Source organism: Neocloeon triangulifer, unplaced genomic scaffold, assembly GCF_031216515.1.
Source record: "Neocloeon triangulifer isolate White Clay Creek 2 clone unplaced genomic scaffold, ASM3121651v1 ptg000008l, whole genome shotgun sequence".
NCBI classification, from domain to species: Eukaryota; Metazoa; Arthropoda; class Insecta; order Ephemeroptera; family Baetidae; genus Neocloeon; species Neocloeon triangulifer.
This window is the reverse complement of record NW_026775550.1, coordinates 557,101-569,867: the sequence shown is the minus strand read 5'-3', so window position 1 is coordinate 569,867 and position 12,767 is coordinate 557,101. Positions and strand designations below refer to the sequence as shown.

At 36.0% G+C, this 12,767-nt stretch overlaps 1 protein-coding gene across 8 annotated transcripts in view; it reads right to left on the bottom strand.

Annotated features, from left to right (window-relative positions):
* Positions 1-1,048: 1,048 nt before the first annotated feature.
* LOC132194579 (uncharacterized) overlaps positions 1,049-12,767 on the bottom strand; it is a 21,706-nt gene continuing 9,987 nt past the window's right edge. For 2 of the 8 annotated variants that reach the window (XM_059615941.1, XM_059615943.1), the window contains 24 exons: positions 12,231-12,362; positions 11,978-12,169; positions 11,684-11,824; positions 11,446-11,628; positions 11,256-11,393; positions 10,815-10,997; positions 10,585-10,659; positions 9,952-10,016; positions 9,814-9,876; positions 9,596-9,698; positions 6,512-6,643; positions 5,281-5,463; positions 5,084-5,224; positions 4,846-5,034; positions 4,656-4,793; positions 4,180-4,338; positions 3,530-3,627; positions 3,256-3,472; positions 3,019-3,201; positions 2,827-2,967; positions 2,393-2,584; positions 2,192-2,332; positions 1,953-2,135; positions 1,049-1,727 (listed from right to left, as the gene is read on the bottom strand). In XM_059615941.1, the coding sequence (XP_059471924.1) occupies positions 1,537-1,727; positions 1,953-2,135; positions 2,192-2,332; positions 2,393-2,584; positions 2,827-2,967; positions 3,019-3,201; positions 3,256-3,472; positions 3,530-3,627; positions 4,180-4,338; positions 4,656-4,793; positions 4,846-5,034; positions 5,084-5,224; positions 5,281-5,463; positions 6,512-6,643; positions 9,596-9,698; positions 9,814-9,876; positions 9,952-10,016; positions 10,585-10,659; positions 10,815-10,997; positions 11,256-11,393; positions 11,446-11,628; positions 11,684-11,824; positions 11,978-12,169; positions 12,231-12,362 (3,563 nt within the window). In that variant the 3' untranslated portion in view covers positions 1,049-1,536. Of the gene's footprint in view, positions 1,728-1,952; positions 2,136-2,191; positions 2,333-2,392; positions 2,585-2,826; positions 2,968-3,018; positions 3,473-3,529; positions 3,628-4,179; positions 4,339-4,655; positions 4,794-4,845; positions 5,035-5,083; positions 5,225-5,280; positions 5,464-6,511; positions 6,644-9,595; positions 9,699-9,813; positions 9,877-9,951; positions 10,017-10,584; positions 10,660-10,814; positions 10,998-11,255; positions 11,394-11,445; positions 11,629-11,683; positions 11,825-11,977; positions 12,170-12,230; positions 12,363-12,767 lie in introns of all 8 variants that reach the window. The other 6 variants (XM_059615945.1, XM_059615946.1, XM_059615942.1 and 3 more) reach the window with 5 other exon arrangements.

The window sequence follows — 12,767 nt, the reverse complement described above, 5'->3', positions numbered from 1 at the left end:
ATCTGTGAATCATTTGATTTGAATGAAACGATATGATGGAATTTTTTTATAAATAAAATTAACAAACATCTATAAATTTTTAAAGACTTAAAGCCTTTATTATTAACTATTTCTTTTTTATTTTAAAATTTTAAAATTTTTTTTTTTAATATCTTATTTACATTTTGTTTAAGTTCTTTATAAATTTTACATTTAAGCCAATGAATTTTTAAAGAATTAGATAATTTATTTTACAGGTTTTAGCTGAAAATATTAAAATTAATTTATATTTTAATTATTGGATAGTTCCACTTCTGAAATTATTATAAAATAAATTTAGTCTGTAATATGCTTTTGTCGACCTGTGATTTTTTTTATTATCAAAGAGAGGAAAAATTTTTTAAGGGCAATGAGGGCAACAATAGTAGTAAAACTTACAATTTTATACTTATAAGCTCAATAATTTATGACTAAGCCATATTCTTGGCGCCTGCAAATTCATCCGCATGCTTGGAACTGATCTAAAAATTAATTACTTTTTTAACTGAAGGGAGGGAAGCTCATTAGCTAATAGTTCACCCTTTTGCTAGAAAAGGGGCGTATTTTAATCATCTCCTGATTAATCGCACCTTTTCCACTAATTACCTTCATATTGAATTTTTCGAGCACGATTTGCTGTTCTTTCTTTTTGGTCCAGAGAGTCGGACCGCTGCAGGGGATGAAACTTCAGAGGCGCCGCGAAATATTGGCGCGCGACCCCAATAAATTAACCACACGTTTCCCTCCGTTGCAGGCGTTAATTACTATCCGGCAGGAGCTTTTGAGGAAATGACAGCTATTTGAAATTTGAGGCTTCTCTTTTTCCCATTATTTTGCAAGGTTAAAAGTAGGAAATGATATTGGAGATATAAATATATTTTTTTTTGTACAAAGTACGTCATTTATTTTTAAATAAAATGGTTTGTCACATTTTCATCTCACCATCTTGAGGCCGTTTTAAGTGTTCAAAAATCGACAGCCGAGAATCGCGCGCCGCAGACGCTGCTTACAAAAGTAGGTTTTAAAATAATTCTTTTTTTTATTACGGAGACTGCAATTATTAATGTGCACTTTTTGTCAGTCCTCGAACGTCTCGTCGCGTATTTACATAACTATTTGAACGTAATTAAAGTGTTCCATGCACGCACCCACGCATTTCTCGCTCGCACTCAGCCACAGGGAAAGAAAAAATTCAGATATTTTCATTGGAATCAAGATCCGGCACTCTCTACAAATCTTAGCAACAAATTCAACTATCAAGTTCTACCGACAATTTGACACATCTACGAACAACTGTCAAAACAAAGTTCTTCTAAAAAACTAACATGGAATTTAGTTTCAAGAAAAACTCGCAGCTCGTCGTCAACCATCAAAACCGTATCTCAGAATTTGTCCAAAATATTTCCTTGTTTTTTTTTGTTTAGGGGCAAATAAAATAAAATAACGCATCTCAGTGCTTTCTCTTTCCGAAGCCAACCGGTGGCCTTTTGACTAAAAAAACTCGCGCGGCCTGATTAATTAAGACTGCTTGGGGTGAGGCGGGGTCGGCGGCGGAGGGGGTTTGTTGAACACGGTCATCAGGAAAGTCGTGTACAGAACAAAGGCCAGGGCGATGGCGATCGTGGCGTACATGAACAGACTCAGCTCTGGGCTGCGGAAGCGATTTTTCTTCAGCCAGTCCAAAACGTCGGCCTCATCAGTTAAGACACCTTCAAATAATAGTTTTAATCAAATTCTTATTAAACTACAATTATAAATAATGAAATAAATAAAATTACATTAAAAAAAGTGAAGCTCAGTGAAAATTTTGCCTGTGAAACTAAACTTGTGTGGAAATTGAAAACTTCTCAGACTTTTTTGCTTCAAAAAAAATGGTGAGAGGCCAAAAAAATAATGTTTTATTTTTAATTAAGGGAATTTGAGATAAAATTTACCTCTGTAGATGCTGGGGAAGCGCTTTCTGAAGTAGACCAGAGATGGCAAGGTTGTGACTCCCCATTTGCGGGCGTACTTTACGTCTGCGATCTTGACAAAAGTGATGTCCAGGTTGTCAATTTCCTGGTCCACAGTTTCGAGCTCGGCCAGGACCTTCTCGCAAATCGGACTGTCCTCCTCGTCTGAATTTAAAATTAGAAATTTTAAATTAAAAAAAAAAAAAAAATTGAATTCTTACAGAAGTAGACGGCGACAAAATCATTTTCCTCGAGCAGCTTGTCAAGCATTTTGCGGCTGACCTCCTCGATTTCGTTCTTCAGCTCGAAAATGTCCTGAGAGGTGAGCCAGCCGAGAATTCTGTCAGTGTCGTGGAAGTCGCCTAAATTAGTGACCAAAAAAATATTTGTAAACAAAACTTTGTCAGTTAAATTTTAAAAACCGTCATAAACGAGCGGAGTTTTCTTTCTGTAGTAAATCAAACTTGGCACGGCCACAACGTTGTGCTCCGTAAACGCTTCGGGGTCGGAGATTTTGACAAAGTCCACGCCATAGTCATCAGCGTCGCCGTCAATCTCCTCCAGTTCAGCCAGAATCTCGTCACAATCGTCGCATTCCTCGCTATCTTCCAGATCTGATCACAGAATATAAAAAGAGATTATTTTTTTCTTAAAAAGAATACGAATAAATTTTAATTTTTGTTTCGATTCCCAGAATTCATAAAACTTTAATCAGAAATTTGTATGACTTGTTTTGAAAAATGTGCGCGTTATTTTTCATATTTTACTATTTTTTTTAACTTTTATATATTTGTCCAATTTATATGATGTATAATTTAATGGCCAGATTGAATTTCCGAATAAAATCATCTCTTACAGTAGAAAACGGCAAGGAAGGGCGAATCGTCCAAAAGTCTGTTGAGCATTTTCAAATTGACCCCCTCAATTTCGTCGGCCAGCTCGCGATTTTCGTCCTCAATGAGCCACTGAAACACGTCCTCCTCGACCATCATGTCGCCTTGAATGCAAATTTTATATTAAAATTTTACAATTTTATTTTAAAACCAACCGTCAAAGATGAGTGGATTTCCATTTCGGAAGTAGACCAGCGCTGGGTACGTTTTGATCGAGTACCGTTTTGCCAAAACACTGTCATGGATTTTGACCATTTGAATGCCGTAGGCGTCGCACTCGTCGTCTATGTTCTCCAGATTTTCCAAAATTTCCTCGCACGGACGGCAGTTGTGTTTGTCTAGATTTATTTTTAAATAAAATATTGGATTTTTAAGTATTTTGAAAGTTTTACAGAAATAAACGGCCATGTATTCCACTTCCTCGACCATGGTTTCCAGCATGATTCTGGTGACCAACTCGATTCGGTCCTCGACCTTTTGAGTGATGAGCCATTGCAGAACTTCCTCCTCCTCGTTCAGGTCGCCCTCGTAGACGCTCGGCGTGCTTTTCTCAAAGTACACCAAGGACGGGAAGTCGGAAATCCCGTAACTCTGCGCCACCTTGTAATCCTGCATTTGAAAAAAAAAATCAATTTCGGTTCTATTGTATTGAATTGGCTCGCTCACTTCGGTTTTGACAAAAGTTATTCCATACTTTTCGCAGTCGTCGTCGATGTTCTCCAACTCTTCGAGAATACTGGCGCACTGTTCGCACTGGTCGTTGTCTGCAAAGTGAACGGAACCCTTAATAAAACGAGCCAAAGGAGGAGGATCAACAGATATGAACATAAAATAAGAGAGATCTCATTCAAAATGACTAGGTGAGAGGCGGCACACATTGAGTATTAAACAACGAACTGTATTAGTGGTTGTCACACAAAACTACACTAGAAACAACAGATAGATGATAGAAAGAGAGTGAAAATATGGCAACATGGAGATTATATGGCGACATAGAGATAAAACACGAATAAAAAACACTTAATTAAGTTCCGTTGTTAAACGGACATAGGATGAAATTTGAATCCGAGATATAAGTTTTTTTTATAGATATTTTTTTTAGATGTGTGTATTTTTTTTCTGTTTCACCACGGAGGATAATATACAATTTTGTCACACGATCTGGGTTTCTAATATATATATTTACAGACCAAAAGTATATATATACGTCTAAAATATGGCCATCAACTACTGCTACTAGAAAAATCAGGGGAATGAGAAAGAAAAATCATCTGTCATCTAAATTCAGCCTCAATGCAATTGATTTTGGTATGTACCGCGGTGTCGTTTGTGGGGCGCTTTATCCTGAGGGGTTTCTTCTGCGGCCGTCGGGCTTGCAGGATCATTGGGGTCGTCGGGGGCGGCACCTTCGGCCTCCTTCTTGCTTTTATGCAAGTGTTTTTTACGCTTGCAAATTTCACAAAACGTTTCATTCCCTATTAGTGAGATTATACCACAGTTTTATTATACGACGTCGCTTAATATTTATAAACACAGATTTTTAGTCAAATGCTTTTTAAAAGCAGCTCAAATAATTAAGTGACACTGAAAGCAGCGTAATTTTGGATTTGATTATATATATTATTACGGCCAATTCGTTTGCGATATACTTTATTTTTTTTTTAGTTCGATGAATGAGGCTGCGTCAATTTGCTGAATTAATTTTAAGCAGAGTCAGACCAACGTTTTTTTTATACTTTTTTTTATATATACTCTGATCCTTTGCTGACGGATTCTAGTTTGAAATACTCACAAAAGTAGACTGCCATGGACTCGGCCGTGTTAATCAGGTGGCGCAATTCGTCGCCCATGTAGTGCTCGATCACCTCGCCCGTCGGGTCTTTCTGGGTCATCAGCCACTGCAGGATTTTATCCTCGTCGTACAAGTCACCTGACGAAAATCAATTATTTTCGAAAAAAATTATATATATTTTGACAAAGACCTGCGTAGATCACAGGCTCTTTGACGCCCAATTTGAAGAAGAGCACGGCCGGAAGGGCGAAAACTCCGTAGTCTTTGGCCATTTGTCGGTCGTCGATCTTGACGAAATTGATTCCGGCACCGTCGGCCTCGTCGTCGATGTGCTCCAACTCGGCCAACACTCGCGGACACTGCTGACAATCCTTGCTGTCTGCATACAAATTTGGTAAAGACCAAAAGAAAAACGAGACGCGACTTACAGAAAAAGACGGCGACGTACTCGGAGCTCTGCTGAATTTTGGTGAACATTTTCCGGTTGACTTTTTCAATGTGGTCGTTCAGCTCCATATTTTCCGGGTCTGTCAGCCAGTCCAGAACTTCCTCCTCGTCATCAATGTCACCTTTTTTTTATTTTTGGGAATAATTAATAAATTATTTTTAAAACTTTTCCATTTACCATCGTATTTGATTGGCTTTCCTTTGCGGAAGTAAACTATGCCTGGTGGTTCGCGGAAACCGAACTTTTTGGCCATTAAGAGATCACTGCACTTGGTGAATTTGATTCCGTACTCGGCAGCCTCGTCGTCGATGAGCTCCAAATGCCTCAAAACTCTGTGAGCCTCGTAGTCCTCATCATTGTCTTGAAATTAAATTTAAAACAAATCAATTTCATGTTGTTTGAATTTTAAAAACGGTAGTTCTATGAGAAGTTTTGAGAATCTCATTTTTTGATGGAAGAAAAAGAAAATCAAATAAAACCATCAAAGATTCATTTAATCCATCCAGAATCTGCTGTTTTTCTATTTGAACATGAAATAAACAATCCTAGATACTAAAGAGTGCATAAATCCTTCTAGATAATGTATTTAATTCTTAAGTATGCTAATTTTATTATTTTATTTAAAATTAATAATTCATGCAACAATCATTATATAATTTTAAATTATATCAAATTATTTCGTCAGGTGCCATGAAACACAAGATTGCTTGGCTTCGGTGGAAAAAAATGTATTCGAATATAGATTTTTTCAGAATCATAAATAATAAATAATTCTCTTAGTTTAAAAAATTTCTTATTATAAATTAATAAAATAAAATTATATTACAAAATTTTATAAATATTTTATTTCAATACTTAATTTAAGCATTAAAATATAAATTTATTTATTAATTTCTTTCTTTATAATTAATAATGATTTGGAACAGAATATTCTTTGAACTTTGAACAATAGAGAATAAAAAAAATTGCTTTTTTATTTTTAATTAAGATTATATAATTTTTCAATCACAACTGAAAGGTTTCAAGAATCTAATGGAATTCAATTCATATACACAATGTGCGCAGTATGATTGATGTTTGATGTACACTGAATTAATTGTTATGTACTTAGGAGGGGAAATGTCTGAAAACTGTAATTTAAAAGTCCTCTCTTATTTGATATCTTTAAAATATATATATTTAAATATTTTAAGTGGAACGTCATTTTAGTTTTGCCAAATTTGTGATTGTTTTTATATGCTACCATTAATTTTATTTAAATCAGCCAATGAAATTTTGTGATTCATTCCGAGTTTAAAGTAAGTTAAAAATGCGCGTTTTTTTTATTGTGAAAAAAAGCAACTTGCAAGACAAGAAAACCAAGCGGGTTGCCTACGTGGCTTTCAAATTTATAGCAAGAGCAACTTACAAAACATGACGGCCAAGAAGTCCTTTGAAGAAATGAACTTGAGCAGTTGATCCCGGTCAATCTCCTCAATGCTCTGGTCGTTTTTCTGGCTCTTAATCCAGCTCAAGACGCCTCCCTTCTCCATAAGGTTTCCTGCAAAGTGCCTTTTGTAGTGCTTGGAAAGTTATGATTTATGTTTTCATAGGATTGAAATTTTTCAAAAAAAAAAGGAAGTCGGGTGCTGGGCAGAGATACTCATTGAGGGATTTGAAACTCACTTGTTTGTGCCAGGAGCGAGTTGTTGATGAGGTTTTTTTTAAATTTCGGTGTCAAAAGAGTTAATTTAATGATCAAAATGAGCCGCGACACTATTGCAATAAACGTAGTGCCGGCGGCCAAGATGCTCGTGAGATTTGGAAAATGAGACACCATGCAAATGCAGGATTTGATAAAATTCTTTTGATTTTCTCTCCATTTTGAGAGGCATAAAAAAAAAATTAAGGGCCATGGATCAGCAAGGGAAGAAAAGAGTTTTTGGCTCGGTTTTACTTCTTGCGCGAGGAGGCGCTCAAAGGTTTATTTTCAATAAGTGAGCAGCGAGTGGCGTTTGACTGGATGTTTTGACTCATTTTTTTGGCACTCAGGTCAACTGAGGCGCAGTTCTGTTTGTCTTAATTAATTGCGAAGCTGCACAAGCTCCGATGTGTACCCGATCTCAAAATATATATTATATCAATCTGTATGATATATAGTAGCGTGGTGAATTAATAAATGTATATATTACACATGCTGCAGATCAAAAAACAACATTCATGCTCTTGATATCAGTTTGCAAAACACAAATTGCTAGAAACAAAATTTCAGAGCAGAAAAGCTATAATATATAGACCAACCATGGTAAAAAGTAAGTTTTCCGAGTACAAAAATTATTATTGTCAGTTTTGGTTCTACCAAAATTACAAATTTTTCCAAATTCCTCATTTTTAATAGCGAGCTTTGGCCAACCGTTCGTTTTTTGTAACTAGAAAATTGTCATCACAGCCTTCATATGTGAAATTTCAGTCGGAATGAAGACCTATTATTGCGAAAGAGCGACCGAAAAAAGCAATGTGCTGCGTCAAAACTCGCTACGATCTACAATTTTTGTCTGTTTTTAATTACATAGCTTCTACTACAGGACATGAGATGGACAGGAATTAGTTCGTACAGCTCAAGAGTAAATGCTCCGAAAACAGATTTGCTGATTTTTGTTGTTGTTGTTTGCGTGAGTGAGAGAGATGCAGCATAGATTAAAAAGAGAAAGTGCCGAGAGAAAGTAAACAAAATTATTATTAATTATTCTGCTGATTACTTATCACAATTAGATGAAAAGTGAATGAGAATTAAATTAATTAATCAGCCAATGGCGACACGCTTTACCACCAAGTGGCTACATAATGCTTAGGCTTCTTTTCCTTGCCACCTTTGCCGGACTTTTCGGAACCTTTCTTTCCCTTCTTTTTGCCAGTGTCTTTATAGGGGCAACACTTAAAAGGCTGCAGCTCCTTGGGCGAAAACGGATTCGATGTTTTGTCATCATTCAACCCCATGTAGAAACAGCTTTTCCCTGCAAATCACACAATCGATTAGATTTCTCATGATGAATGAACACAATAGACCTCATCCTCAAAATCAGAGTGGCCATTCTTTGAATATTCTCTTTTTTTTAACTACTTTTGCCAATTTTCGTACACTTTTTGCCTTTTCAACAACAAATTTTCGAGTAAAATTAAATTGCCACTCTGAGCAATGTGAAGGGAGTCATTTGATGAGGTCTATTGATGTTAGTGATTGTGTGATTCACAGACAAGCTCTGTTCCAAGAAAACCAAAAAGTGTAGGAAAATCTTGCCTATATAAAAACTCTTGTGTTTATAACAAACTAAAAACTAACGGCCTCTCAAAATGTAAACGCGCATGCAAACTAATCCATCATGCACATCTCTTGCTACTCTAGAGTCTAAAAGGCAGATTTAATTATAAAAAAAGCTAAAAAGAGTTGAACATGTTCGAACTAGCAGTCCTATGAACTAATTCTCACTACGCAAAGTGGCGCTTTTTGTGCAGTTTTAATCACATTAGCGACTTGTATGACAGATTTACATTTTACGACGGAATGTGCATGCGAAATGCATGATTGTTTTATTTTTTTTTTTTTTTAGGAATGATGAGAATGTGTTTAATTGTTTTGATCGTGTTTGTTTCTCGTGTGTCTGTGCGAGACAAAATGCTGCCTTATCTATCGGAGCGAGCGAGAGTATATCCTGCTCAACATAAACTCTTTTTTTCCTTGTTTTGCACTTAATGAGATAGAGAGAGAGACTATTGGGACACTGGAATCAAAAGACAGAGAGAGACATGAAAGAAAATTCATCACTGGCAAAAATCTCAAATCGAGGGTGAGGACGGACAAAGGGGTGCATCGCACAAATCCTTAATTCGCTTAAAATTATTCCTTACAAAATGAAACCTTTGAAATAGAATTATCGTCATGCACCGAACGCTGTTTTAAATTAAGTGAAATTTGATCTAATATTACTCACTAGTCCAAATTGCAATTACTTAAAAACTGAGATTAAATCATTTAAGCGTTGCACTCTTAGCGGACGCAGATAAAATTAAACTCCATGTGCTCCGCTGGCTGTGAAACGCTGGGATAATAGGTTTTTAAACTCAAAATTAAGTACTCAAAAAATCATTAATTTAGAGAAAAAATGAGAAGTTAAACAAGGTATAAAAAAAAATCATGGCGACTGCTTAGATGTTTGTGTTTTTAAGCTGAAATGATGATTACGAGCACATCGATTAACACACAAAATTAATTGTCTGCCAAAACAACTTAATTAATTAATTAATTTATTTTTATTAAAAATAAATTTTAATCAACCAAATTGTGTTTGGCACGCGCCATTAATAAACTAAAACAGCTTTTACTTTTTTTACACAGACATTTAAACAGTCTTGAGGAAAAAACATAAAAAATGATCATGCGAAAAATCGGTGATGAAAATCAACAGAGACGGTAAATTAATTAATTTTCAACATCAGGCAGCATTCCCTGCGGTACCTAAAACAATATCATCGTCGTCATCATCGTCGTCGTCGTCGTCGTCATCATCTCCATCCCCATCATCATCATCTTCATCATCATCATCATTGTTATCATCATCCTAATAATTTCAGAAACTTAAATATTCAACAATTCGGTAAAATATGCGAAAAAATGGTTAGGGTTTGACAAATTGACGTGTTTTGGGTTCAGATGATGCTTTAAGGTGTCAATACCTCATCATCATCGTCGTCGTCGGCGACACCATCGTCGTCCTCGTCATCGTCATCTTCATCATCCTAAAATTGGATTATTTTCCCATTTTCAAAAAAGATTGCTTGCAAATCTGAAAAACTGAAAGAGCAATTTAGTACCTCGTCATCATCGTCATTATTATCATCATCATCATCATCGTCGTCGTCATCTTCGTCATCATCAACTAATGAATACAAAATTAGCATTAGACGTGTTTTGACAAAGCCTTCGCAGTTCCTGCCAGTTTTGGATACGAGCCAAAAGAGGGCCAGGAAATTAAGTTCCCGAAATTGCCAAGATAATAATAAATCGTACTAACCTACTAATTTTTAATTCGCAAAAGCTCAAAAAAGCTAATAAACTATTTTACCAAGCGTAAATTTTACGTTAATTCCAAAATTTTAAAGCTTTATTGTTTTTAATAGCTATAAAAATCGAATTAAATTTTATCCCTCTTAATTGCAAAATGGCCAGGAAATGCAGTTGAGAATAATAGAAATACGAAGGAGGTGGTCAGGTTAACACATAGAGACAGCCACAGCATCCATTGGGTGTGATTGACGCCACATCGACAGAACAACATCGGTTTTTTTTTAGTGGCCAGAGCTGCTTTTCCTTCGTCACAAGGAAAGTCGCTCTCGCCATTGACTTGCTTGATTATTTTGCAACAAGCGATTTCATTAATCAGTGAGACAAATAAAAATGGGCAATTTCGGTTCATTTGGATGCTGCGAGTGTTGGTGAGCAGGTACCTGTGGGACGAGTAACACCCTTACTTTTCTTTCTCACGAGCCAATCCAGGACGCGAGCTTCGTGTTTGAGATCGCCTGAAAATTTAATTTGTAAAATGGGCACGAAATTAAAAGGGAATTCTTTGTACAAGAGGTGCCTGAAATTGTTTTCCTTGATAGAGCTGAAATTAATTAACGAAAAAGAGAGAAAGACGAAGAGATAAGATTATTTTTACGGAAACGGCTCTTACCTCCATACTGGATTGGAACGCCGGTGTCGAAGAAAACGAGTGCCGGGAAGTCAAAGATTCCGTACTCGGAGGCCAATTTGGCGTCGGTCGACTTGACAAACTGGATGTTGTGTTTGTCCGTGTCATCGTCAATGGTCTCGAGCTCCTCCAAAATTCGGTTGCACATTTTGCAGTCAGGTCCGTCTGAATAAAAAAAAAAACCTTTTTATTTTATATTGAAAATTAACACTTGAAGTGGATTTCATTAAAAGTTGAAACTTGGTTGAAAAATTGACAACTGATACTTATTAACAGGGAGAAATTTATGAAAATAATATTGGGAAGTTTTTAAATTAAAATTGCAGAATTGCACTGACTTATTTTGATTTTTGCCAAAAAGGTTGAGCCAGAATTTCATTTTTAAATTTTTTGTAGTATTTTAATTTTCTTAAAAAAACTCACAGAAAAAGACAGCGAGGTGGTCGACCTCGTGGATGAGCGTCTGCAGGGTCTTGCGGTCGACGCTTTCAATGATGGCGTGGGCTGAACCGTGCAGACCAAGGACCCACTCAAGGATGGCCTCCTCGTTCATAAGGTCACCTGCAGTTAGAGGTTAAAAAAATCCAAGTTTTAAAGCAGAAAATCGTGTTGCCTTCGTAAATGGTCCTGAATTTGCTGCGGTAGAAGGCCAGGGTTGGCAATTTGTCCAAGGAGTATTCCTTGAGGATGCCTTCGTCGGAGGTCTTGACAAAGTCAATGTCCTTTTCCTCACACTCGTCATCAATGTTCTCCAACTCCTGAATGATTTTCTGGTCCTTCTTGTCGCCCTCTGTGTCTGCACACGGGAAATTCGTCACAGGGAGAAACTTAAATTGAAGTTTGAAACTCACAGAAAAATACAACGACGTTGTCATTATCGTGCAAAATGTTGTCCAGCATGCGGACGTTCACTTCCTCGATACGGCCAGGGATTTCCAGGGTCTCTTCGTCGGTCACCCAGGTGAGAATTTCGTCTTCATCTTCGAGATCACCTGATAAAAAAAAATATTGTGTAAGTAAAATTTGTATCAAAATTGAATAAACTTTTATCAAAATATCAATCCCACCCAAATTTAAAATGATTTGTAAAAAAATGGGAGAAATTTTCAACAATAAAAATTCATATTTTGTTCTGTTGAAATTACCAGTGTAAAGAAGAGGGTCCTTATTTCTGAAGAATACCAATGAAGGGAATGTTTTGATGCCATTTTTCTTGGCCAGTCCAATGTCCTCGGTAGTGACGAAAATAATGCCCGTTTCGTCCAGCTCGTCGTCGATGCTTTCCAACGCCTCGATAAACTCGTCGCAGTCGTCGTTTTCCTCGTCACACTCGCCGCCTGTTGAAAATAAAATTACATTCATAGAGCATAAATTTTACGTTTCGTCATGTGCACTCACTGAAATAGACGACGACGTACTCGTGGTGCTCAATGAGCCTCTTTAAGATCTCGTCGGTGACCTCTTCGATCGACGACGTGGTCTTCTGTTCAACGAGCCACTTCAAAACTTCGTCCTCATTCAGCAGATCGCCTGCAGAAAATTAAAATAATTATTTAATACTTTGTGAGGAAGGCTTTTTTAAACAAGGAATAAATTGGAATTTTCTTACTTGTAATTATTTATGCCACTTTATATATGTTTTTGTAAAAACAAAATTTTAATTATTTACTTCTCAAATTATAATTTTTGTTTTTAACCATTTAGTTTTATTTATTTGATTCATGAACTTTTCAAAAATCTTTACAAAATAACAACAATTTGAAGAAATTATTAATTACTTTGCGAAAAATAAAAAAAAATTTGATTCCTGAAATTTGTTCCGAATTCAATTTTTAATTTTCTAGTAACATATATCAGATAGTAAAAGAGATAACTTATTTTAATATAATTAGCCATTTTTTTTTAGTTAAAAACAAACATTTTTCTAAGCATAAT